This window comes from Cyrtonyx montezumae, unplaced genomic scaffold (assembly GCF_038088225.1).
Source record: "Cyrtonyx montezumae isolate F1298 unplaced genomic scaffold, pur_monq_1.0 scaffold_176, whole genome shotgun sequence".
NCBI lineage: Eukaryota > Metazoa > Chordata > Aves > Galliformes > Odontophoridae > Cyrtonyx > Cyrtonyx montezumae.
The window spans coordinates 1-27,903 of record NW_027071910.1 but is presented as its reverse complement, the minus strand read 5'-3'; the positions used below and the strand labels follow the sequence as shown (position 1 = coordinate 27,903).

The 27,903-nt window shown below is 61.9% G+C and overlaps 1 protein-coding gene across 1 annotated transcript; it reads left to right on the top strand.

Annotated features, from left to right (window-relative positions):
- LOC136047339 (hydroperoxide isomerase ALOXE3-like) lies at positions 1-24,881 on the top strand. The gene is made up of 9 exons (XM_065734371.1): positions 1-252; positions 1,851-1,994; positions 3,138-3,338; positions 5,999-6,085; positions 7,191-7,360; positions 15,586-15,707; positions 17,355-17,455; positions 19,341-19,511; positions 24,693-24,881. Exons 1-9 carry the CDS (start codon positions 1-3, stop codon positions 24,870-24,872), a joined length of 1,428 nt encoding a protein of 475 aa, XP_065590443.1. The 3' UTR covers positions 24,873-24,881.
- The last annotated feature ends 3,022 nt before the right edge of the window (positions 24,882-27,903 follow it).

Below are 27,903 nucleotides of genomic sequence, written 5' to 3'. Positions count from 1 at the left end.
ATGGGATATCATGGGATATTATGGGATCTGACGGCATATTATGGGCTGTGGGCTCCCCCCCTTCCCCCCCCCCCCCCAGAGTACGTGGCGCAGCACTGGCAGGACGACGCGTTTTTTGGGGCGCAGTTCCTCTGTGGGGTGAACCCCGTCCTCCTGCGCCGCTGCTCCCGGCTGCCCCACAACTTCGCCGTCACCCCACACGTGGTGGCCCCGTCCCTGGGGCCCCACACCACTCTGCAGGCCGAGATGGAGGTGCGGGGGGACCCCAAAAACCATGGGGGGTGGGGGAGGGGACCCCAAAAACCATGGGGTGGGGGGGGGCCTAAAAACGATGGGGTGTGGGTCCCTATGGGTCTCTGTGGGTCTCTATGGGTCTCTGTGGGTCCCTATGGGTCTCTATGGGCCTCTGTGGGTTCCTATGGGTCTCTATGGGTCTCTATGGGTCCCTATGGGTCTCTATGGGTCTCTATGGGTCCCTATGTGTCCCTATGGGTCTCTATGGGTCTCTATTGTCTCTATGGGTCTCTATGGGTCCCTATGGGTCTCTATGGGTCTCTATGGGTCCCTATGTGTCCCTATGGGTCTCTATGGGTCTCTATTGTCTCTGTGGGTCTCAGTGGGTCCCTATGTGTCCCTATGGGTCCCTATGGGTCTCTGTGGGTCCCTATGGGTCTCTATGGGTCTCTATGGGTCTCTATTGTCTCTGTGGGTCCCTATGGGTCCCTATGGGTCTCTATGGATCTCTGTGGGTCCCTATGGGTCTCTATGGGTCTCTATGGGTCTCTATTGTCTCTGTGGGTCTCTATGGGTCCCTATGGGTCTCTATGGATCTCTGTGGGTCCCTATGGGTCTCTATGGGTCTCTATTGTCTCTGTGGGTCTCTATGGGTCCCTATGGGTCCCTATGGGTCTCTGTGGGTCCCTATGGGTCTCTATGGGTCCCTATGGGTGTCTGTGGGTCTCTATGGGTCTCAGTGGGTCCCTATGGGTCTCTATGGGTCTCTATTATCTCTGTGGGTCTCTATGGGTCCCTATGGGTCCCTATGGGTCTCTGTGGGTCCCTATGGGTCTCTATGGGTCTCTATTGTCTCTGTGGGTCTCTATGGGTCCCTATGGGTCCCTATGGGTCTCTGTGGGTCCCTATGGGTCTCTATGGGTCCCTATGGGTGTCTGTGGGTCTCTATGGGTCTCAGTGGGTCCCTATGGGTCTCTATGGGTCTCTATTATCTCTGTGGGTCTCTATGGGTCCCTATGGGTCTCTATGGGTCTCTGTGGGTCCCTATGGGTCTCTATGGGTCTCTATTGTCTCTGTGGGTCTCTATGGGTCCCTATGGGTCCCTATGGGTCTCTATGGGTCCCTATGGGTCTCTATGGGTCCCTATGGGTGTCTGTGGGTCTCTATGGGTCTCTATGGGTCTCTATGGGTCTCTATTATCTCTGTGGGTCTCTATGGGTCCCTATGGGTCCCTATGGGTCCCTATGGGTCCCTATGGGTCTCTATGGGTCCCTATGGGTGTCTGTGGGTCTCTATGGGTCTCTATGGGTCTCTATTATCTCTGTGGGTCTCTATGGGTCCCTATGGGTCCCTATGGGTCCCTATGGGTCTCTGTGGGTCCCTATGGGTCTCTATGGGTCCCTATGGGTGTCTGTGGGTCTCTATGGGTCTCAGTGGGTCTCTGTGGGTCGATATGGGTGTCTATGGGTCTCTGTGGGTTGCTATGAGTCCCACTATGGGGCACTATGGGGTGCTATGGGGCACTGTGGGTCCCGCTATGGGTCTCGCTATGGGTCCTGCTATGGGTCGCTGCGGGTCCCGCTGTGGGTCGCTATGGGGCGCTGTGGGTCCCGCAGGCGGGCCGTGTGTTCTTGGCGGATTACGCGGTGCTGGACGGTGTCTCCGTGGGGCACATTGGGGGCGAACCCCAATACGCGGCCGCTCCGCTGTGTCTGCTGTGGGTCAGCCCCACAGAGCAGCTGCTGCCCATCGCCATCCAGGTACTGCCCCATAACCGCCCCAGAGCTGCCCCATAGCAGCCCCATAACCGCCCCACAACTGCCCTATAACTGCCCCATAACCGCCCCATAGCTGCCCCATAGATACAATGCTCCATATCCGACCCCATATCTGCCCCCACACCCCACATCCGACCCCATATCTGCCCCCATGCCCCATATCTGCCCCCACACCCCACATCTGACCCCTTATCTGCCCCCACACCCCACATCCGACCCCATATCTGCCCCCATACCCCGCATCTTTCCCCACATCTACCCTCACACGCCACATCCGACCCCATATCTGCCCCCACACCCCACATCTGACCCCTTATCTGCCCCCACACCCCACATCCGACCCCACATCTGCCCCCATACCCCATATCTGCCCCCACACCCCACATCTGACCCCTTATCTGCTCCCACACCCCACATCTGACCCATATCTGCCCCCACACCCCACATCTGACCCCATATATGCCCCCACACCCCACATCTTTCCCCACATCTGCCCCCACACCCCACATCCGTCCCCACATCTGCCCCCATACCCCATATCTGCCCCCACACCCCACATCTTTCCCCATATCTGCCCCCACACCCCACATCCGACCCCATATCTGCCCCCACACCTCACATCCGACCCCACATCTGCCCCCATACCCCACATCTGACCCCATATCTGCCCCCACACCCCACATCTGACCCCATATCTGCCCCCACACCCCACATCTGACCCCATATCTGCCCCCACACCCCACATCCGACCCCATATCTGCCCCCACACCCCAGATATGTCCCCATATCTGCCCCCACACCCCACATCTTTCCCCATATCTGCCCCACACGCCACATCCGACCCCATATCTGCCCCCACACCCCACATCTGACCCCATATCTGCCCCCACACCCCACATCTGACCCACATCTGCCCCCATACCCCATATCTGCCCCCACACCCCACATCCAACCCCACATCTGCCCCAATGCCCCATATCTGCCCCCACACCCCACATCCGACCCCACATCTGCCCCCATACCCCATATCTAACCCCACATCTGCCCCCACACCCCGCATCTTTCCCCACATCTGCCCCCACACCCCGCATCCGCCCCCATACATCCGCCCCCTTTCCCCCACAGCTGTCTCAGAGCCCCGGCCCCACGGCGGCGCTGTTCACGCCGTCGGACGCCCCATGGCGTTGGGTTCTGGCGAAGCTGTGGGTGCGCAGCGCCCATTTCCTTCAGCACGAGATGGTGGAGCACCTCCTGCTCACGCACTTCATCGCTGAGGCCTTCGCCGTCGCCACCGAGCACCTCCCGGCGTGCCACCCCCTGCACAAGGTGCCCCACGGCTGCCCCACGGCTGCCCCATAGCTGCCCCACGGCTGCCCCATAGCTGTCCCATAGCTGTGCCATAAGTGTCCCATAAGTGTCCTATAGCTGCCACATGGCTGTCCCATAGCTGTCCCATAGCTGCCCCATGGCTGCCCCATAGCTGCCCCATGGCTGCCCTATAGCTGCCCCATAGCTGCCCCATGGCTGCCCCATAGCTGCCCCATAGTTGCCCCATAGCTGTGCCATAAGTGTCCTATAGCTGCCACACGGCTGCCCCATAGCTGTCCCATAGCTGCCCCATGGCTGCCCCATAGCTGCCCCATGGCTGCCCCATAAGTGTGCCATAAGTGTGCCATAAGTGTCCTATGGCTGTGCCATAAGTGTGCCATAAGTGTCCTATAGCTGCCACACGGCTGCCCCATGGCTGCCCCATGGCTGCCCCATAGCTGCCCCATGGCTGCCCTATAGCTGCCCCATAGCTGTCCCATAGCTGTGCCATAAGTGTCCCATAAGTGTCCTATAGCTGCCACACGGCTGTCCCATAGCTGTCCCATAGCTGCCCCATGGCTGCTCCATGGCTGCCCCATAGCTGCCCCATAGCTGTGCCATAAGTGTGCCATAAGTGTCCTATAGCTGCCACACGGCTGCCCCATAGCTGCCCCATAGCTGCCCCATAGCTGCCCCATAGCTGTGCCATAAGTGTCCCATAATTGTCCTATAGCTGCCACACAGCTGCCACACGGCTGCCCCATAGCTGCCCCATGGCTGCCCCATAAGTGTCCCATAGCTGCCCCATAGCTGTGCCATAAGTGTCCCATAATTGTCCTATAGCTGCCACACAGCTGCCACACGGCTGCCCCATAGCTGCCCCATGGCTGCCCCATGGCTGCCCCATGGCTGCCCCATAGCTGTGCCATAAGTGTGCCATAAGTGTCCTATAGCTGCCACACGGCTGCCCCACGGCTGCCCCATAGCTGCCCCACGGCTGCCCCATAGCTGCCCCATGGCTGCCCCATGGCTGCCCCATAGCTGTCCCATAGCTGTGCCATAAGTGTCCCATAAGTGTCCTATAGCTGCCACACGGCTGTCCCATAGCTGTCCCATGGCTGCCCCATAGCTGCCCCATAGCTGTGCCATAAGTGTGCCATAAGTGTCCTATAGCTGCCACACGGCTGCCCCATAGCTGCCCCATAGCTGCCCCACGGCTGCCCCATAGCTGCCCCATGGCTGCCCCACGGCTGTCCCATAGCTGTCCCATAGCTGTGCCATAAGTGTCCCATAAGTGTCCTATAGCTGCCACACGGCTGTCCCATAGCTGCCCCATAGCTGCCCCATAGCTGCCCCATGGCTGCTCCATGGCTGCCCCATAGCTGCCCCATAGCTGTGCCATAAGTGTGCCATAAGTGTCCTATAGCTGCCACACGGCTGCCCCATAGCTGCCCCATAGCTGTCCCATAGCTGCCCCATAGCTGCCCCATGGCTGCCCCATAGCTGCCCCATAGCTGTGCCATAAGTGTGCCATAAGTGTCCTATAGCTGCCACACGGCTGCCCCATAGCTGCCCCATAGCTGCCACACGGCTGCCCCATAGCTGCCCCATAGCTGCCCCATAGCTGCCCCATGGCTGCCCCATGGCTGCCCCATAGCTGTGCCATAAGTGTGCCATAAGTGTCCTATGGCTGCCACACGGCTGCCCCATAGCTGTCCCATAGCTGCCCCATAGCTGCCCCATAGCTGTGCCATAAGTGTCCCATAATTGTCCTATAGCTGCCACACAGCTGCTACACGGCTGCCCCATAGCTGCCCCATGGCTGCCCCATGGCTGCCCCATAGCTGTCCCATAGCTGTGCCATAAGTGTGCCATAAGTGTCCTATAGCTGCCACACGGCTGCCCCATAGCTGCCCCATAGCTGCCCCATGGCTGCCCCATAGCTGCCCCATGGCTGCCCCACGGCTGCCCCATAGCTGTCCCATAGCTGTGCCATAAGTGTCCCATAAGTGTCCTATAGCTGCCACACGGCTGCCCCATAGCTGTCCCATAGCTGCCCCATGGCTGCCCCATAGCTGTCCCATAGCTGCCCCATGGCTGCCCCATGGCTGCCCCATGGCTCCCCCATAGCTGCCCCATGGCTGCCCCATAGCTGTCCCATAGCTGCCCCATGGCTGCCCCATGGCTGCCCCATAGCTGCCCCATGGCTGCCCCATGGCTGCCCCATGGCTGCCCCATAGCTGCCCCATAGCTGTGCCATAAGTGTCCCATAAGTGTCCTATAGCTGCCACACGGCTGCCCCATAGCTGTCCCATAGCTGCCCCATAGCTGTCCCATAGCTGCCCCACGGCTGCCCCATAGCTGCCCCATGGCTGCCCCATAGCTGTCCCATAGCTGTGCCATAAGTGTCCCATAAGTGTCCTATAGCTGCCACACAGCTGCCCCACGGCTGCCCCATAGCTGCCCCATAGCTGCCCCATGGCTGCCCCATAGCTGCCACACAGCTGCCACACGGCTGCCCCATGGCTGCCCCACGGCTGCCCCAAAAATGCCCCATAAGTGTCCCATAGCTGCCCCATAAGTATCCCATAGCTGCCACATGGCTGCCCCATAAGTATCCCACATATACACCACATCCGCCCCATAACTGCGTTGTGCCCCATAACTGCGCCCCACAGCTGCTGCGGCCGCACTTCCGCTACACGTTCCACATCAACATTCTGGCGCGGGACACTCTGCTCAACCCCGGGGGAATCATCGATCAGGTGAGGGCAGCGTCGCGATATATGGGGCAATGTCGCGATATGGGGGGCAGCGTCGCGATACATGGGACAATGTCGTGATATATAGGGCAATATTGCAATCTATGGGGGGCAATGCCGCAATATGGGGGGCAGAGTCGTGATATATGGGGCAATATCATGATATATGGGGGGCAGCGTCGCGATATGGGGGGCAATGTCACGATATATAGGCAATATCGCAATATTTGGTGGCAATGTCGCTGTATGGGGGCAATGTCACGATATATGGGGCAGTATCATGATATGTGGGGGGCAGCGTCACGATATACGGGGGACAATGTCCCTATGTATGGGGCAACGTCACGATATAGGGGGCAATATCGTGATATATGGGGCCGTGTCGCGATAAATGTAGTGATATAGGGGTCCTATGGGGCTATGGGGTCCTATGGGCATATGTGGTCATATATAGGGCCACGGGGTCATACAGGGTCCTATGGGGCCCTAATGGTTCATATGGGGACATATGGGGTCCTATGGCCCTATGGGGTCATATATAGGGCCACGGGGTCATATGGGGCCATATGGGGCCGTATGGGGTCCTATGGCCCTACGAGGTCACATATAGGGCCACGGGGTCATATATGGGGCCATATGGGGCCGTACGGGGTCCTATGGCACTACGGGGTCACATATAGGGCCACAGGGTCATATATGGGGCCGTATGGGGCCGTACGGGGTCCTATGGCCCTATGGGGTCACATATAGGGCCACAGGGTCATATATGGGGCCATATGGGGACATATAGGGACATCTGGGGTCCTATGGCCCTACGGGGTCACATATAGGGCCACAGGGTCATATATGGGGCCATACAGGGCCATACGGGGCCATAGGAGGCTGTACGGGGTCCTATGGCCCTACGGGGTCACACATAGGGCCATGGGGTCACATACGGGGCCATAGGGGGCTGTACGGGGTCCTATGGCCCTACAGGGTCACACATAGAGCCACGGGGTCACATATGGGGCCATAGGGGGCCATACGGGGCCGTACGGGTTCCTGTGGCCCTACAAGGACCTGAGGGCGCCCTATGGGGCCCCCCCGACGTCTTTTGGGGTGGCAGGCGACGTCGATCGGTCGCGCCGGGACGCTGCAGCTGTTGGAGCGCGGCACCGCGGCCGTCACCTACGCTCAGCTCTGCGTCCCCGACGACATCGCCGCGCGCGGCGTCGCCCAAATCCCCCATTACCACTACCGGGACGACGCCACGGACATATGGGGCGCCATCCACAGGTGCCGGGACCCCCCTGAACCGCGCGGCCCTAGAGATGCCCACGGCCCCATAGCGCGCGCGGGGATCCCCTAGAGAGCGTTGGGATCCCATAGAGAGTGTGAGATCCTATAGGGAGCGTTGGGATCCCCTATAGAGCGTTGGGATCCTATAGAGAGCGTTGGGATCCCCTATAGAGCGTTGGGATCCCATAGAGAGTGTGAGATCCTATAGAGAGCGTTGGGATCCCCTATAGAGTGTTGGGATCCCATAGAGAGTGTTGGGATCCCATAGAGAGTGCAAGATCCTATAGACAGCGTTGGGATCCCCTATAGAGCGTTGGGATCCCATAGAGAGCATTGGGATCCCATAGGGAGTGGTGGGATCCCATAGAGAGCGTTGGGATCCCCTATAGAGCATTGGGATCCCATAGAGAGTGTGAGATCCTATAGGGAGCGTTGGGATCCCCTATAGAGTGTTGGGATCCCATAGAGAGTGTTGGGATCCCATAGAGAGTGCAAGATCCTATAGACAGCGTTGGGATCCCCTATAGAGCGTTGGGATCCCATAGAGAGCATTGGGATCCCATAGGGAGTGGTGGGATCCCATAGAGAGCGTTGGGATCCCCTATAGAGCATTGGGATCCCATAGAGAGTGTGAGATCCTATAGAGAGTGTTGGGATCCCATATAGAGCGTTGGGATCCCATAGAGAGTGTGAGATCCTATAGGGAGCGTTGGGATCCCCTATAGAGCGTTGGGATCCTATAGAGAGCGTTGGGATCCCCTATAGAGCGTTGGGATCCCATAGAGAGTGTGAGATCCTATAGAGAGCGTTGGGATCCCCTATAGAGTGTTGGGATCCCATAGAGAGTGTTGGGATCCCATAGAGAGTGCAAGATCCTATAGACAGCGTTGGGATCCCCTATAGAGCGTTGGGATCCCATAGAGAGCGTTGGGATCTCCTATAGAGCGTTGGGATCCCATAGAGAGCGTTGGGATCCCCTATAGAGCATTGGGATCCCATAGAGAGTGTGAGATCCTATAGGGAGTGTTGGGATCCCCTATAGAGTGTTGGGATCCCATAGAGAGTGTTGGGATCCCATAGAGAGTGCAAGATCCTATAGACAGCGTTGGGATCCCCTATAGAGCGTTGGGATCCCATAGAGAGCATTGGGATCCCATAGGGAGTGGTGGGATCCCATAGAGAGCGTTGGGATCCCCTATAGAGCATTGGGATCCCATAGAGAGTGTGAGATCCTATAGAGAGTGTTGGGATCCCATATAGAGCGTTGGGATCCCATAGAGAGTGTGAGATCCTATAGGGAGCGTTGGGATCCCCTATAGAGCGTTGGGATCCTATAGAGAGCGTTGGGATCCCCTATAGAGCGTTGGGATCCCATAGAGAGTGTGAGATCCTATAGAGAGCGTTGGGATCCCCTATAGAGTGTTGGGATCCCATAGAGAGTGTTGGGATCCCATAGAGAGTGCAAGATCCTATAGACAGCGTTGGGATCCCCTATAGAGCGTTGGGATCCCATAGAGAGCGTTGGGATCTCCTATAGAGCGTTGGGATCCCATAGAGAGCGTTGGGATCCCCTATAGAGCATTGGGATCCCATAGAGAGTGTGAGATCCTATAGGGAGTGTTGGGATCCCCTATAGAGTGTTGGGATCCCATAGAGAGTGTTGGGATCCCATAGAGAGTGCAAGATCCTATAGACAGCGTTGGGATCCCCTATAGAGCGTTGGGATCCCATAGAGAGCATTGGGATCCCATAGGGAGTGGTGGGATCCCATAGAGAGCGTTGGGATCCCCTATAGAGCATTGGGATCCCATAGAGAGTGTGAGATCCTATAGGGAGCGTTGGGATCCCCTATAGAGTGTTGGGATCCCATAGAGAGTGTTGGGATCCCATAGGGAGTGCAAGATCCTATAGAGAGCGTTGGGATCCCCTATAGAGCGTTGGGATCCCCTATAGAGCATTGGGATCCCATAGAGAGCACTGGGATCCCATAGAGAGTGTGAGATCCTATAGGGAGCGTTGGGATCCCCTAGAGAGCGTTGGGATCCCCTAGAGAGTGTGAGATCCTATAGAGAGCGTTGGGATCCCCTATAGAGCGTTGGGATCCCATAGAGAGCGTTGGGATCCCATAGAGAGCGTTGGGATCCTATAGAGGGCGTTGGGATCCCCTATAGAGCATTGGGATCCCATAGAGAGTGTGAGATCCTATAGGGAGCGTTGGGATCCCCTATAGAGCGTTGGGATCCTATAGAGAGCGTTGGGATCCCCTATAGAGCGTTGGGATCCCATAGAGAGTGTGAGATCCTATAGAGAGCGTTGGGATCCCCTATAGAGTGTTGGGATCCCATAGAGAGTGTTGGGATCCCATAGAGAGTGCAAGATCCTATAGACAGCGTTGGGATCCCCTATAGAGCGTTGGGATCCCATAGAGAGCGTTGGGATCCTATAGAGGGCGTTGGGATCCCCTATAGAGCATTGGGATCCCATAGAGAGTGTGAGATCCTATAGGGAGCGTTGGGATCCCCTATAGAGCGTTGGGATCCTATAGAGAGCGTTGGGATCCCCTATAGAGCGTTGGGATCCCATAGAGAGTGTGAGATCCTATAGAGAGCGTTGGGATCCCCTATAGAGTGTTGGGATCCCATAGAGAGCATTGGGATCCCATAGGGAGTGGTGGGATCCCATAGGGAGTGGTGGGATCCCATAGAGAGTGTTGGGATCCCCTATAGAGCGTTGGGATCCCATAGAGAGTGTGAGATCCTATAGGGAGCGTTGGGATCCCCTATAGAGTGTTGGGATCCCATAGAGAGCGTTGGGATCCCCTATAGAGTGTTGGGATCCCCTATAGAGTGTTGGGATCCCATAGAGACTGTTGGGATCCCATAGAGAGTGTGAGATCCCATAGAGAGCGTTGGGATCCCCTATAGAGTGTTGGGATCCCCTATAGAGCGTTGGGATCCCATAGAGAGTGTGAGATCCTATAGAGAGCGTTGAGATCCCCTATAGAGTGTTGGGATCCCCTATAGAGCGTTGGGATCCCATAGAGAGTGTGAGATCCTATAGAGAGCGTTGAGATCCCCTATAGAGTGTTGGGATCCCCTATAGAGCGTTGGGATCCCATAGAGAGTGTGAGATCCTATAGAGAGCGTTGAGATCCCCTATAGAGTGTTGGGATCCCCTATAGAGCGTTGGGATCCCATAGAGAGTGTGAGATCCTATAGAGAGCGTTGGGATCCCCTATAGAGTGTTGGGATCCCATAGAGAGTGTTGGGACCCCATAGAGAGTGTGAGATCCTATAGAGAGCGTTGGGATCCCCTATAGAGTGTTGGGATCCCCTATAGAGCGTTGGGATCCCATAGAGAGTGTGAGATCCCATAGAGAGCGTTGGGATCCCCTATAGAGTGTTGGGATCCCCTATAGAGCGTTGGGATCCCATATAGAGTGTTGGGATCCCATAGAGAGTGTGAGATCCCATAGAGAGCGTTGGGATCCCCTATAGAGTGTTGGGATCCCCTATAGAGCGTTGGGATCCCATAGAGAGTGTGAGATCCTATAGAGAGCGTTGAGATCCCCTATAGAGTGTTGGGATCCCCTATAGAGCGTTGGGATCCCATAGAGAGTGTGAGATCCTATAGAGAGCGTTGAGATCCCCTATAGAGTGTTGGGATCCCCTATAGAGCGTTGGGATCCCATAGAGAGTGTGAGATCCTATAGAGAGCGTTGAGATCCCCTATAGAGTGTTGGGATCCCCTATAGAGCGTTGGGATCCCATAGAGAGTGTGAGATCCTATAGAGAGCGTTGGGATCCCCTATAGAGTGTTGGGATCCCATAGAGAGTGTTGGGACCCCATAGAGAGTGTGAGATCCTATAGAGAGCGTTGGGATCCCCTATAGAGTGTTGGGATCCCCTATAGAGCGTTGGGATCCCATAGAGAGTGTGAGATCCCATAGAGAGCGTTGGGATCCCCTATAGAGTGTTGGGATCCCCTATAGAGTGTTGGGATCCCCTATAGAGCGTTGGGATCCCATATAGAGTGTTGGGATCCCATAGAGAGTGTGAGATCCCATAGAGAGCGTTGGGATCCCCTATAGAGCGTTGGGATCCCATAGAGAGTGTGAGATCCTATAGAGAGCGTTGAGATCCCCTATAGAGTGTTGGGATCCCCTATAGAGCGTTGGGATCCCATAGAGAGTGTGAGATCCTACAGAGAGCGTTGAGATCCCCTATAGAGTGTTGGGATCCCCTATAGAGCGTTGGGATCCCATAGAGAGTGTGAGATCCTATAGAGAGCGTTGGGATCCCCTATAGAGTGTTGGGATCCCATAGAGAGTGTTGGGACCCCATAGAGAGTGTGAGATCCTATAGAGAGCGTTGGGATCCCCTATAGAGTGTTGGGATCCCCTATAGAGCGTTGGGATCCCATAGAGAGTGTGAGATCCCATAGAGAGCGTTGGGATCCCCTATAGAGCGTTGGGATCCCATATAGAGTGTTGGGATCCCATAGAGAGTGTGAGATCCCATAGAGAGCGTTGGGATCCCCTATAGAGTGTTGGGATCCCCTATAGAGCGTTGGGATCCCATAGAGAGTGTGAGATCCCATAGAGAGCGTTGGGATCCCCTATAGAGCGTTGGGATCCCATATAGAGTGTTGGGATCCCATAGAGAGTGTGAGATCCCATAGAGAGCGTTGGGATCCCCTATAGAGCGTTGGGATCCCATAGAGAGTGTGAGATCCTATAGAGAGCGTTGAGATCCCCTATAGAGTGTTGGGATCCCCTATAGAGCGTTGGGATCCCATAGAGAGTGTGAGATCCTACAGAGAGCGTTGAGATCCCCTTTAGAGTGTTGGGATCCCATAGAGAGTGTTGGGACCCCATAGAGAGTGTGAGATCCTATAGAGAGCGTTGGGATCCCCTATAGAGTGTTGGGATCCCATAGAGAGTGTTGGGATCCCATAGAGAGCGTTGGGATCCCGTATAGAGCGTTGGGATCTCCTATAGAGCGTTGGGATCCCATATAGAGTGTTGGGATCCCATAGAGAGTGTGAGATCCTATAGAGAGCGTTGGGATCCCCTATAGAGTGTTGGGATCCCATAGAGAGTGTGAGATCCCCTATAGAGCGTTGGGATCCCCTATAGAGTGTTGGGATCCCATATATCCCATTGGTGACCCCATATCCCAATGATGTCCCCACACCCCATATCTGTCCCCATATCCCGTAACTGTCCCACCCATAACCACCCCGCCCCGTAACCGCCCTGCCCCATAGCCGCCCCATAGCCGCCCCATAGCCACCCCATAGCTGCCCTAGAACTGCCGCCCCATAGCCGCCCCATAGCCGCCCCATAGCCGCCCCCCTGCAGGTTTGTGCACGGCATCGTGGCGCTCTATTACCCCCCACCCCATAGCCGCCCCATAGCCGCCCCATAGCCGCCCCATAGCCGCCCCGCTGCAGGTTCGTGCACGGCATCGTGGCGCTCTATTCCCCCCCACCCCATAGCCGCCCCATAGCCGCCCCCCTGCAGGTTCGTGCACGGCATCGTGGCGCTCTATTCCCCCCCACCCCACAGCCGCCCCATAGCCGCCCCATAGCCGCCCCACTGCAGGTTCGTGCACGGCATCGTGGCACTCTATTACCCCCCACCCCATAGCCGCCCCATAGCCGCCCCATAGCCGCCCCATAGCCGCCCCGCTGCAGGTTCGTGCACGGCATCGTGGCGCTCTATTACCCCCCACCCCATAGCCGCCCCATAGCCGCCCCATAGCCGCCCCATAGCCGCCCCCCTGCAGGTTCGTGCACGGCATCGTGGTGCTCTATTACCCTACACCCCATAGCCGCCCCATAGCCGCCCCATAGTCGCCCCATAGCCGCCCCATAGCCGCCCCCCTGCAGGTTCGTGCACGGCATCGTGGCGCTCTATTACCCCACACCCCATAGCCGCCCCATAGCCGCCCCATAGCCGCCCCATAGCCGCCCCCCTGCAGGTTCGTGCACGGCATCGTGGCGCTCTATTACCCCCCACCCCATAGCCGCCCCATAGCCGCCCCATAGCCGCCCCCCTGCAGGTTTGTGCACGGCATCGTGGCGCTCTATTACCCCACACCCCATAGCCGCCCCATAGCCGCCCCATAGCCGCCCCCCTGCAGGTTTGTGCACGGCATCGTGGCGCTCTATTACCCCCCACCCCATAGCCGCCCCATAGCCGCCCCATAGCCGCCCCCCTGCAGGTTCGTGCACGGCATCGTGGCGCTCTATTCCCCCCCACCCCATAGCCGCCCCATAGCCGCCCCATAGCCGCCCCCCTGCAGGTTCGTGCACGGCATCGTGGCGCTCTATTACCCCCCACCCCATAGCCGCCCCATAGCCGCCCCATAGCCGCCCCCCTGCAGGTTTGTGCACGGCATCGTGGCGCTCTATTACCCCACACCCCATAGCCGCCCCATAGCCGCCCCATAGCCGCCCCCCTGCAGGTTTGTGCACGGCATCGTGGCGCTCTATTACCCCCCACCCCATAGCCGCCCCATAGCCGCCCCATAGCCGCCCCCCTGCAGGTTCGTGCACGGCATCGTGGCGCTCTATTCCCCCACACCCCATAGCCGCCCCATAGCCGCCCCATAGCCGCCCCCCTGCAGGTTCGTGCACGGCATCGTGGCGCTCTATTACCCCACACCCCATAGCCGCCCCATAGCCGCCCCATAGCCGCCCCATAGCCGCCCCCCTGCAGGTTCGTGCACGGCATCGTGGCGCTCTATTACCCTACACCCCATAGCCGCCCCATAGCCGCCCCATAGCCGCCCCATAGCCGCCCCCCTGCAGGTTCGTGCACGGCATCGTGGCGCTCTATTACCCCCCACCCCATAGCCGCCCCATAGCCGCCCCATAGCCGCCCCCCTGCAGGTTTGTGCACGGCATCGTGGCGCTCTATTACCCCCCACCCCATAGCCGCCCCATAGCCGCCCCATAGCCGCCCCCCTGCAGGTTCGTGCACGGCATCGTGGCGCTCTATTCCCCCCCACCCCATAGCCGCCCCATAGCCGCCCCACAGCCGCCCCATAGCCGCCCCATAGCCGCCCCCCTGCAGGTTCGTGCACGGCATCGTGGCGCTCTATTACCCCCCACCCCATAGCTGCCCCATAGCCGCCCCATAGCCGCCCCATAGCCGCCCCCCTGCAGGTTCGTGCACGGCATCGTGGCGCTCTATTACCCCCCACCCCATAGCCGCCCCATAGCCGCCCCATAGCCGCCCCCCTGCAGGTTCGTGCACGGCATCGTGGCGCTCTATTACCCTACACCCCATAGCCGCCCCATAGCCGCCCCATAGCCGCCCCACTGCAGGTTCGTGCACGGCATCGTGGCGCTCTATTACCCCACACCCCATAGCCGCCCCATAGCCGCCCCATAGCCGCCCCCCTGCAGGTTCGTGCACGGCATCGTGGCGCTCTATTACCCTACACCCCATAGCCGCCCCATAGCCGCCCCATAGCCGCCCCCCTGCAGGTTTGTGCACGGCATCGTGGCGCTCTATTACCCCACACCCCATAGCCGCCCCATAGCCGCCCCATAGCCGCCCCATAGCCGCCCCATAGCCGCCCCCCTGCAGGTTTGTGCACGGCATCGTGGCGCTCTATTACCCCCCACCCCATAGCCGCCCCATAGCCGCCCCATAGCCGCCCCATAGCCGCCCCCCTGCAGGTTCGTGCACGGCATCGTGGCGCTCTATTCCCCCCCACCCCATAGCTGCCCCATAGCCGCCCCATAGCCGCCCCATAGCCGCCCCCCTGCAGGTTCGTGCACGGCATCGTGGCGCTCTATTCCCCCCCACCCCATAGCCGCCCCATAGCCGCCCCATAGCCGCCCTGCTGCAGGTTCGTGCACGGCATCGTGGCGCTCTATTACCCCCCACCCCATAGCCGCCCCATAGCCGCCCCATAGCCGCCCCATAGCCGCCCTGCTGCAGGTTTGTGCATGGCATCGTGGCGCTCTATTACCCCACACCCCATAGCCGCCCCATAGCCGCCCCATAGCCGCCCCATAGCCGCCCCCCTGCAGGTTTGTGCACGGCATCGTGGCGCTCTATTCCCCCCCACCCCATAGCCGCCCCATAGCCGCCCCATAGCCGCCCCATAGCCGCCCCCCTGCAGGTTCGTGCACGGCATCGTGGCGCTCTATTACCCCCCACCCCATAGCCGCCCCATAGCCGCCCCATAGCCGCCCTGCTGCAGGTTTGTGCACGGCATCGTGGCGCTCTATTACCCGTCGGACGCGGCCGTGTGCGATGACCCCGAAGTGCAGCTGTGGGTGCACGAGATCTTCACCCGCGCCGTCCTCAGGAACCACCGCTCCGGTGCGGGGGAGGGGGGGGGGTCTGGTGGTGCTTATGGGTCTGGTGGTGGTTATGGGTCTGGTGGTGGTGATGGGTCTGGTGGTGGTTATGGGTCTGGTGCTGGTTATGGTTATGGGTCTGGTGGTGGTGATGGGTCTGGTGGTGGTTATGGGTCTGGTGGTGGTTATGGTTATGGGTCTGGTGGTGGTGGTGGTTATGGGTCTGGTGGTGGTTATGGGTCTGGTGGTGGTTATGGGTCTGGTGGTGGTTATGGTTATGGGTCTGGTGATGGTGGTTATGGTTATGGTTATGGTTATAGTGCTCTTGGTTATGGTTATGGGTCTGGTGATGGTGGTTATGGTTATGGTTATGGTTATGGTGCTCATGGTTATGGCTATGGGTCTGGTGATGGTTATGGTTGTGGTTATGGGTCTGGTGATGGTGGCAGTGGTGGTTATGGTTATGGTGATGGTGGTAGTTATGATTACACATGGTTATCATGATGGATATGGTGATGGTGGTTATGGTTATGGTTATCATGATGGATATGGTGATGGCGGTGGTTATGGTTATGGTCATGGTTATGGTTACGGATATGGTGATGGTGGTGGTCATGGTTACGGTTACGGTTATGGTAACGGTTATGGTTATGGTTATGGTTAAGGTGATGGTGATGGTGGTGGTTATGGTGGCAGTGGCGGTGGTTATAGTGCTCATGGTTACGGTTACGGTGGTGGTGGTGGTTGTGGTGGTGGGGATGCTGATGGGTCACTGTTGACCCCCGTGGGTGTGTGCAGTACCCACTGCGGCCACCAGGGGGCGACAAAGTCCCCCGTGGGTGTGTGCAGTACCCACTGCGGCCACCAGGGGGCGACAGAGTCCCCCCGTGGGTGTGTGCAGTACCCACAGTGGCCACCAGGGGGCGACAGAGTCCCCCCCGTGGGTGTGTGCAGTACCCACAGTGACCACCAGGGGGCGACAAAGTCCCCCGTGGGTGTGTGCAGTACCCACAGTGGCCACCAGGGGGCGACAGAGTCCCCCCCGTGGGTGTGTGCAGTACCCACAGTGGCCACCAGGGGGCGACAGAGTCCCCTGTGGGTGTGTGCAGTACCCACAGTGGCCACCAGGGGGCGACAGAGTCCCCCGTGGGTGTGTGCAGTACCCACTGCGGCCACCAGGGGGCGACAGAGTCCCCCGTGGGTGTGTGCAGTACCCACTGCGGCCACCAGGGGGCGACAGAGTCCCCCGTGGGTGTGTGCAGTACCCACAGTGGCCACCAGGGGGCGACAGAGTCCCCCGTGGGTGTGTGCAGTACCCACTGCGGCCACCAGGGGGCGACAGAGTCCCCCGTGGGTGTGTGCAGTACCCACTGCGGCCACCAGGGGGCGACAGAGTCCCCCCGTGGGTGTGTGCAGTACCCACTGCGGCCACCAGGGGGCGACAGAGTCCCCCGTGGGTGTGTGCAGTACCCACAGTGGCCACCAGGGGGCGACAGAGTCCCCCGTGGGTGTGTGCAGTACCCACTGCGGCCACCAGGGGGCGACAAAGTCCCCCGTGGGTGTGTGCAGTACCCACAGTGGCCACCAGGGGGCGACAGAGTCCCCCGTGGGTGTGTGCAGTACCCACAGTGGCCACCAGGGGGCGACAAAGCCGCTGTTGCCCCCCCAGGGTTCCCCACGAAGCTCTGCTCGCGCCCCGAGCTCGTCAAGTTCGTCACCATGATCATCTTCCGCTGCTCCGCGCAGCACTCCGCCGTCAACAGCGGCCAGGTGGGACCGGGGGTGGCCACGGACGGAACCGCGGTGGCCACGGGGATCTTGGGGTGGCCATGGGGGACCTGGGGTGGTCATGGGGATCTTGGGGTGGCCATGGGGGACCTGGGGTGGCCATGGGGATCTTGGGGTGGCCATGGGGGACCTGGGGTGGCCATGGGGGACCTGGGGTGGCCATGGGGATCTTGGGGTGGCCATGGGGGACCTGGGGTGGCCATGGGGATCTTGGGGTGGCCATGGGGGACCTGAGGTGGCCATGGGGTACCTGAGGTGGTCACAGGGATCTTGGGGTGGCCATGGGGGACCTGGGGTGGCCACAGGGATCTTGGGGTGGCCATGGGGGACCTGAGGTGGCCATGGGGTACCTGAGGTGGTCACAGGGATCTTGGGGTGGCCATGGGGGACCTGGGGTGGCCACGGGGATCTTGGGGTGGCCATTGGGGGCCTGGGGTGGCCATGGGGGACCTGAGGTGGCCACGGGGATCTTGGGGTGGCCATGGGGGACCTGAGGTGGTCACAGGGATCTTGGGGTGGCCATGGGGGACCTGAGGTGGCCACGGGGATCTTGGGGTGGCCATTGGGGGCCTGGGGTGGCCATGGGGGACCTGAGGTGGCCACGGGGATCTTGGGGTGGCCATGGGGGACCTGGGGTGGCCACGGGGATCTTGGGGTGGCCATGGGGGACCTGGGGTGGCCACGGGGATCTTGGGGTGGCCATGGGGGACCTGGGGTGGCCACGGGGATCTTGGGGTGGCCACGGGGGACCTGAGGTGGCCACAGGGATCTTGGGGTGGCCATGGGGGACCTGAGGTGGCCACAGGGATCTTGGGGTGGCCACAGAGGGAGCTCTGGTGGCCACAGGGATCTTGGGGTGGCCATGGGGGACCTGGGGTGGCCACGGGGATCTTGGGGTGGCCACAGAGGGAACTTTGGTGGCCACTTGGTAGCCACAGCATCCAGGTAGCCACACCCAGCCCCATGGTAGCCACACCCAGCCCCTCAGAAACCACGCCCTCCCCTCAGCCACACCCATCCCATTGGTAGCCCTGCCCACCCTTCAGTAACCACGCCCACCCTCAGTAGCCACACCCACCCCTCAGTAGCCCTGCCCACTATCGATAGCCCCTCCTACCCTCAGTAGCCCCGCCCACCCTCAGAAGCCCCGCCCACCCTCTGTAACCACACCCACCCCCTCAGTAGCCCCGCACACCACACTAGCCCCACCCATCCTCAGGAGCCCCGCCCACCCTCTGGAACCACACCCACCCATCAGTAGCCCCCGCCCACCCCTCAGTAGCCCCGCCCACCTCAGTAGCCCCACCCCTCAGTAGCCCCGCCCACTCCCAGAATCTCCGCCCTCAGTAGCCCCGCCCCTCCGTAGCCCCGCCCACCCTCACACTCCGCCCTCAGTAGCCCCGCCCACCCTCAGAAAGCTCCGTCCTCAGTAGCCCCGCCCTCAGTAGCCCCACCCACCCTCAGAAGCTCCACCCTCAGTACCCCGCCCACCATCAGTAGCCCCGCCCTCAGTAGCCACGCCCACCCTAAGTAGTCCCACTCTCAGTAGCCCCGCCCACCCTAAGTAGCCCCGCCCTCAGTAGCCCCGCCCACCCTCAGAAGCTCCGCCCTCAGTACCCCGCCCACCATCAGTAGCCCCTCCCCTCAGTAGCCACGCCCACCATCAGTAGCCCCGCCATCAGTAGCCACGCCCACCCTAAGTAGCCCTGCCCTCAGTAGCCCCGCCCTCAGTAGCCCCGCCCACCCTCAGAAAGCTCCGCCCTCAGTACCCCGCCCACCATCAGTAGCCCCGCCCCTCAGTAGCCCCGCCCACCATCAGTAGCCCCGCCCCCCAGTGGCCCCGCCCCTCAGTAGCCCCGGCCCGCAGTTTGATTTCGCGGCGTGGATGCCGAACGCCCCGGGGACGATGCGCCGGGCGCCGCCGCGCGCGGGGGACGAAGTGACGGAGCGCACCGTGCTGGACGCGCTGCCCTCACCCGCGGCCACCGGAGCTCTGCGGGCACTGCTCAGCGTCGTCAGCTACGAAGTGGGGGAGAGGGTGAGCCGCCCCTGAGCCCTGCCCCACGGGACCCCCCCGCCCCACGGCCCCCCTGAGCCCTGCCCCATGGGCCCCCCTGAGCCCTGCCCCACGGGCCCCCCCTGCCCCACGGCCCCCCTGAGCCCTGCCCCATGGGCCCCCCTGAGCCCTGCCCCACGGGACCCCCCCTGCCCCACGGCCCCCCTGAGCCCTGCCCCATGGGCCCCCCTGAGCCCTGCCCCACGGGACCCCGCCGCCCCACGGCCCCCCTGAGCCCTGCCCCATGGGCCCCCCTGAGCCCTGCCCCACGGGACACCCCCGCCCCACGGCCCCCCTGAGCCCTGCCCCATGGGCCCCCCTGAGCCCTGCTCCACGGGACCCCCCCTGACCCACGGCCCCCCTGAGCCCTGCCCCATGGGCCCCCCTGAGCCCTGCCCCCTTAGCGCCCGCTGGGCTGTTACCCGGAGGAGCACTGCACATAGAGCCCCAGAGGGACACCCCATGGGACCCCAGTCTGCCCTATAGGACCCCATGGGACCCCAGTCTGCCCTATGGGACCCCAGTCTGCCCTATAGGACCCCATGGGACCCCAGTCTGCCCTATAGGACCCCATGGGACCCCAGTCTGCCCCATGGGACCCCAGTCTGCCCTATAGGACCCCATGGGACCCCAGTCTGCCCTATGGGATCCAAGTCTGCTCTATAGGACCCCATGGGACCCCAGTCTGCCCCATGGGACCCCAGTCTGCCCTATGGGACCCCAGTCTGCCCCATGGGAACCCAGTCTGCCCTATAGGACCCCATGGGACCCCAGTCTGCCCTATAGGACCCCATGGGACCCCAGTCTGCCCTATGGGACCCAAGTCTGCTCTATAGGACCCCATGGGACCCCAGTCTGCCCTATAGGACCCCAGTCTGCCCATGGGACCCCAGTCTGCCCTATAGGACCCCACGGGACCCCAGTCTGCCCCACGGGACCCCCCGCCCCACGGCCCCCCTGAGCCCTGCCCCATGGGACCCCCACGGCTGCCCTGAGCCCTGCCCCCTTAGCGCCCGCTGGGCTGTTACCCGGAGGAGCACTGCACATAGAGCCCCAAAGGGACACCCCATGGGCCCCCAGTCTGCCCTATAGGACCCCAGTCTGCCCTATAGGACCCCATGGGACCCCCCCTGCCCCATGGGACCCCAGTCTGCCCCATGGGACCCCAGTCTGCCCTATAGGACCCCATGGGACCCCAGTCTGCTCCACGGGACCCCAGTCTGCCCTATAGGACCCCAGTCTGCCCCATGGGACCCCAGTCTGCCCTATAGGACCCCACGGGACCCCCCCCGCCCCACGGGACCCCCCGCCCCACGGCCGCCCTGAGCCCTGCCCCCTTAGCGCCCGCTGGGCTGTTACCCGGAGGAGCACTGCACATAGAGCCCCAAAGGGACACCCCATGGGACCCCAGTCTGCCCTATAGGACCCCAGTCTGCCCCATGGGACCCCAGTCTGCCCTATAGGACCCCCCCTGCCCCATGGGCCCCCAGTCTGCCCTATAGGAACCCCATGGGACCCCAGTCTGCCCTATGGGACCCCAGTCTGCCCTATAGGACCCCCCCTGCCCCATGGGCCCCCAGTCTGCCCTATAGGACCCCATGGGGACCCCAGTCTGCCCCATGGGACCCCAGTCTGCCCTATAGGACCCCATGGGACCCCAGTCTGCCCTCTGGGACCCCAGTCTGCCCCATGGGACCCCAGTCTGCCCTATAGGACCCCAGTCCTGCCCCATGGGACCCCAGTCTGCCCTGTAGGACCCCATGGGACCCCAGTCTGCCCTATAGGACCCCCACGGGACCCCCATGCCCCACGGGACCCCCCCGCCCCACGGCCCCCTGAGCCCTGCCCCCTTAGCGCCCGCTGGGCTGTTACCCGGAGCACTGCACATAGAGCCCCAAAGGGACACCCCATGGGACCCAGTCTGCCCTATAGGACCCCAGTCTGCCCCATGGGACCCCATGGGACCCCCCCCTGCCCTATGGGACCCCAGTCTGCCCCTATGGGACCCCAGTCTGCCCTATGGGACCCCATGGGACCCCCCCCTGCCCTATGGGACCCCAGTCTGCCCTATAGGACCCCAGTCTGCCCCATGGGACCCCAGTCTGCCCTATAGGACCCCAGTCTGCCCCATGGGACCCCAGTCTGCCCTATAGGACCCCATGGGACCCCAGTCTGCCCTCTGGGACCCCAGTCTGCCCCATGGGACCCCAGTCTGCCCTATAGGACCCCAGTCTGCCCCATGGGACCCCAGTCTGCCCTGTAGGACCCCATGGGACCCCAGTCTGCCCTATAGGACCCCAGTCTGCCCCATGGGACCCCAGTCTGCCCTGTAGGACCCCATGGGCCCCCAGTCCTGCCCTATAGGACCCCAGTCTGCCCCATGGGACCCCAGTCTGCCCTATAGGACCCCAGTCTGCCCCATGGGACCCCAGTCTGCCCTATAGGACCCCATGGGACCCCAGTCTGCCCTCTGGGACCCCAGTCTGCCCCATGGGACCCCAGTCTGCCCTATAGGACCCCAGTCTGCCCCATGGGACCCCAGTCTGCCCTGTAGGACCCCATGGGCCCCCAGTCTGCCTATAGGACCCCAGTCTGCCCCATGGGACCCCAGTCTGCCCTATAGGACCCCAGTCTGCCCCATGGGACCCCAGTCTGCCCTGTAGGACCCCATGGGCCCCCAGTCTGCCCTATAGGACCCCAGTCTGCCCTATAGGACCCCAGTCTGCCCCATGGGACCCCAGTCTGCCCTATAGGACCCCAGTCTGCCCCATGGGACCCCAGTCTGCCCTATAGGACCCCATGGGACCCCAGTCTGCCCTCTGGGACCCCAGTCTGCCCCATGGGACCCCAGTCTGCCCTATAGGACCCCAGTCTGCCCCATGGGACCCCAGTCTGCCCTGTAGGACCCCATGGGACCCCAGTCTGCCCTATAGGACCCCAGTCTGCCCTATGGGACCCCATGGGACCCCCCCCTGCCCTATGGGACCCCAGTCTGCCCTATAGGACCCCAGTCTGCCCTATGGGACCCCAGTCTGCCCCATGGGACCCCAGTCTGCCCTATAGGACCCCAGTCTGCCCTATAGGACCCCATGGGACCCAGTCTGCCCTATGGGACCCCAGTCTGCCCCATGGGACCCCAGTCTGCCCTATAGGACCCCAGTCTGCCCCATGGGACCCCAGTCTGCCCTATAGGACCCCATGGGACCCCAGTCTGCCCTCTGGGACCCCAGTCTGCCCATGGGACCCCAGTCTGCCCTATAGGGACCCCAGTCTGCCCCATGGGACCCCAGTCTGCCCTGTAGGACCCCATGGGCCCCCAGTCTGCCCTATAGGACCCCCACGGGACCCCCCTGCCCCACGGGACCCCCCCGCCCCACGGCCGCCTGAGCCCTGCCCCCTTAGCGCCCGCTGGGCTGTTACCCGGAGGAGCACTGCACATAGAGCCCCAAAGGGACACCCCATGGGACCCCAGTCTGCCCTATAGGACCCAGTCTGCCCCATGGGACCCCAGTCTGCCCTATAGGACCCCCCCTGCCCCATGGGCCCCCAGTCTGCCCTATAGGACCCCATGGGACCCCAGTCTGCCCTATGGGACCCCAGTCTGCCCTATAGGACCCCATGGGACCCCAGTCTGCCCCATGGGACCCCAGTCTGCCCTATAGGACCCCATGGGACCCCAGTCTGCCCTCTGGGACCCCAGTCTGCCCCATGGGACCCCAGTCTGCCCCTATAGGACCCCAGTCTGCCCTATAGGACCCCATGGGACCCCAGTCTGCCCTCTGGGACCCCAGTCTGCCCCATGGACCCCAGTCTGCCCTATAGGACCCCAGTCTGCCCCATGGGACCCCAGTCTGCCCTGTAGGACCCCCATGGGACCCCAGTCTGCCCTATAGGACCCCACGGGACCCCCCTGCCCCACGGGACCCCCCCGCCCCACGGCCCCCCTGAGCCCTGCCCCCTTAGCGCCCGCTGGGCTGTTACCCGGAGGAGCACTGCACATAGAGCCCCAAAGGGACACCCCATGGGACCCCAGTCTGCCCTATGGGACCCCATGGGACCCCCCCCTGCCCTATGGGACCCCAGTCTGCCCTATAGGACCCCAGTCTGCCCTATGGGACCCCATGGGACCCCCCCCCTGCCCTATGGGACCCCAGTCTGCCCTATAGGACCCCAGTCTGCCCTATGGGACCCCAGTCTGCCCCATGGGACCCCAGTCTGCCCTATAGGACCCCAGTCTGCCCTATAGGACCCCATGGGACCCCAGTCTGCCCTATGGGAGCCCAGTCTGCCCCATGGGACCCCAGTCTGCCCTATAGGACCCCAGTCTGCCCATGGGACCCCAGTCTGCCCTATAGGACCCCATGGGACCCCAGTCTGCCCTCTGGGACCCAGTCTGCCCCATGGGACCCTAGTCTGCCCTATAGGACCCCAGTCTGCCCCATGGGACCCCAGTCTGCCCTATAGGACCCCATGGGACCCCAGTCTGCCCTCTGGGACCCCAGTCTGCCCCATGGGACCCCAGTCTGCCCTATAGGACCCCAGTCTGCCCCATGGGACCCCAGTCTGCCCTATAGGACCCCACGGGACCCCCCTGCCCCACGGGACCCCCCGCCCCACGGCCGCCCCTGAGCCCTGCCCCCTTAGCGCCCGCTGGGCTGTTACCCGGAGGAGCACTGCACATAGAGCCCCAAAGGGACACCCCATGGGACCCCAGTCTGCCCTATAGGACCCCAGTCTGCCCTATGGGACCCCAGTCTGCCCCATGGGACCCCAGTCTGCCCTATAGGACCCCCATGGGACCCCAGTCTGCCCTATGGACCCCAGTCTGCCCTATAGGACGCCATGGGACCCCAGTCTGCCCCATGGGACCCCAGTCTGCCCTATAGGACCCCATGGGACCCCAGTCTGCCCTATAGGACCCCAGTCTGCCCTATAGGACCCCATGGGACCCCAGTCTGCCTATAGGACCCCAGTCTGCCCCATGGGACCCCAGTCTGCCCTATAGGACCCCACGGGACCCCCCGCCCCACGGCCCCCCTGAGCCCTGCCCCATGGACCCCCCCTGCCCCATGGGTCCCCAGTCTGCCCTATAGGACCCCACGGGACCCCTCTGCCCCACGGGACCCCCCCGCCCCACGGCCGCCCTGAGCCCTGCCCCCTTAGCGCCCGCTGGGCTGTTACCCCGGAGGAGCACTTCACGGAGCGGCCCCGCAGCGTTTGATGGCGCAGTTCCGCCGCCGCCTGCACTGCATCTCCCGGCGCATCCGCCGCCGCAACGCCGCGCTGCCCCTGCCCTACCCGTACCTCGACCCGCAGCGCGTCGAGAACAGCATCTCCACCTGAGCCGCCGCCCCGCGGCGCTGCGGGGGACGCCCGACACCTCCGCAGCCGACCCCAAAACCTCTTCTTCCTCAGATGATGACCCCAAACCTCTCCGTCCCGTTGAAGTTCTCTTTGGGGTGACCCCAAACCTCTCCGTCCCATGGTTGACCCCTTTGGGGTGACCCCAAACCTCTTGGTCCCATTAAGGTCCTCTTTGGGGTGACCCCAAACCTCTCCACCCCATTGAGATCCTCCTTGGAGTGACCCCAAACCTCCCAGGTGACCCAAACCTCTTGGTCCCATTAAGGTCCTCTTTGGGTGACCCCAAACCTCTCCACCCCATTGAGATCCTCCTTGGAGTGACCCCAAACCTCTCCGTCCCATGGTTGACCCCTTTGGGGTGACCCCAAACCTCTCCGTCCCATGGTTGACCCCTTTGGGGTGACCCCAAACCTCTTGGTCCCATTAAGGTCCTCTTTGGGGTGACCCCAAACCTCTCCACCCCATTGAGATCCTCCTTGGGATGACCCCAAACCTCCCAGGTGACCCCAAACCTCTTGGTCCCATTGAGATCCTCCTTGGGGTGACCCCAAACCTCTCCGTCCCACTGAGGTCCTCTTTGGGGTGACCCCAAACCTCTCCGTCCCATTGAGGGTTCCTTGGGGTGACCCCAAACCTCTCCATCCCACTGAGGTCCTCTTTGGGGTGACCCCAAACCTCTCCGTCCCATTGAGGGGTTCCTTGGGGTGACCCCAAACCTCTACCTCTCCATCCCACTGAGGTCCTCTTTGGGGTGACCCCAAACCTCTCCGTCCCATTGAGGGGTTCCTTGGGGTGACCCCAAACCTCTCTGTCCCATTGAGGTCCTCTTTGGGATCACCCCACACCTCCCCAGGTGACCCCAAACCTCTCCATCCCATGGTTGACCCCTTTGGGGTGACCCCAAACCTCTCCGTCCCATTGAGATCCTCCTTGGGATGACCCCAAACCTCCCAGGTGACCCCAAACCTCTTGGTCCCATTAAGGTCCTCTTTGGGGTGACCCCAAACCTCTCCACCCCATTGAGATCCTCCTTGGGGTGACCCCAAACCTCTCCGTCCCACTGAGGTCCTCTTTGGGGTGACCCCAAACCTCTCTGTCCCATTGAGGTCCTCCTTGGGGTGACCCCAAACCTCTCCGCCCCATTGAGGGGTTCCTTGGGGTGACCCCAAACCTCTCTGTCCCACTGAGGTCCTCTTTGGGATCACCCCACACCTCCCCAGGTGACCCCAAACCTCTCCATCCCATGGTTGACCCCTTTGGGGTGACCCCAAACCTCTCCGTCCCATTGAGATCCTCCTTGGGATGACCCCAAACCTCCCAGGTGACCCCAAACCTCTTGGTCCCATTAAGGTCCTCTTTGGGGTGACCCCAAACCTCTCCACCCCATTGAGATCCTCCTTGGGGTGACCCCAAACCTCTCCGTCCCACTGAGGTCCTCTTTGGGGTGACCCCAAACCTCTCAGTCCCATTGAGGGGTTCCTTGGGGTGACCCCAAACCTCTCCATCCCACTGAGGTCCTCTTTGGGATGACCCCAAACCTCTCCGTCCCGTTGATGTCTTCCTTGGGGTGACCCCAAACCTCTCTGTCCCACTGAGGTCCTCCTTGGGGTGACCCCAAACCTCTCCGTCCCATTGAGGGGTTCCTTGGGGTGACCCCAAACCTCTCCATCCCATTGAGGTCCTCCTTGGGGTGACCCCAAACCTCTCCGTCCCACTGAGGTCCTCTTTGGGATCACCCCACACCTCCCCAGGTGACCCCAAACCTCTCCGTCCCATTGAGGGGTTCCTTGGGGTGACCCCAAACCTCTCTGTCCCACTGAGGTCCTCTTTGGGATCACCCCACACCTCCCCAGGTGACCCCAAACCTCTCCGTCCCATTGATCGGTTCCTTGGGGTGACCCCAAACCTCTCCGTCCCACTGAGGTCCTCTTTGGGATCACCCCACACCTCCCCAGGTGACCCCAAACCTCTCTGTCCCGTTGATGTCTTCCCTGGGATGACCCCAAACCTCTCCGTCCCATTGAGGTCCCCCTTGGGATGTCCCCACCCCCCGACCCCACTGTGGTATGGAATAAAGGCAATTCCCACCTGATCTGGGTGGTTATGGGGTCGTGGTTATGGGGTCACGGTGGCTATGGGGTCGTGGTGGCTATGGGGTCACGGTGGCTATGGGGTCGTGGTGGCTATGGGGTCACGGTGGTTATGGGGTCGCGGTGGTTATGGGGTCGCGGTGGTTATGGGCTCGTGGTTATGGGGTCGCGGTGGTTATGGGGTCGCGGTGGTTATGGGGTCGCGGTGCCCATGGGAACCCCAGGAACGTCCCTTTCCCACCCCACAAAAAAGAAACGCAGCACCAGCGCGCATGCGCACTGCTCTTCCCCCCCCCCCCCCCCCGCCCTGCGCCTGGATCGCACCGCGCATGCGCAACCTCAGCTGTCCTCTCTTCGGAGTCTCATTTGCATAGCTCCGCCCCTCCCGGTGTTGGCTTTGGGGGGCGGAAGGGATGGGGGGGGGGGGGTCAAGGCCGATGACGTCACGCGCGGCCTCGCACGCCCCCCCTCCCCGCCCCCCCCGCCCCCATTTGGGGTCATCGACCCCTACACGGCCTTGGGGGGGGGGATGGGGGGGGTGGGCACCGCAGTGGGTCCTGGGGGGGGAACGCCCCCCCCCCTCTGTGACCCTCCCCCCCAACCCCAAAGAACCTCCCCCTCCCCCTCCCGTTGTGGGACCCCCCCTCGCTTCTATAAGGGGGGGACGTGGGGACCCCTCAAGATTGGACCCCCCCCCCTCCTATGGACCCCCCCAGGTGCGACCCCCATAAGCGAACATCGGAGGACCCCCCCACAATGTGGTCCCCCTCCCCCCTACAGAAACACGCCCCCCTCCCCCGGCATTGGACCCCCTCAATTTAGGGACCCCCCCGCACCCATATGGAGCCCCCCCCCACTATGTGGACCCCCTCTATGGGGAACCCCGCCTTATATTGCCCCCCCAAATGAGACCCCCCCCC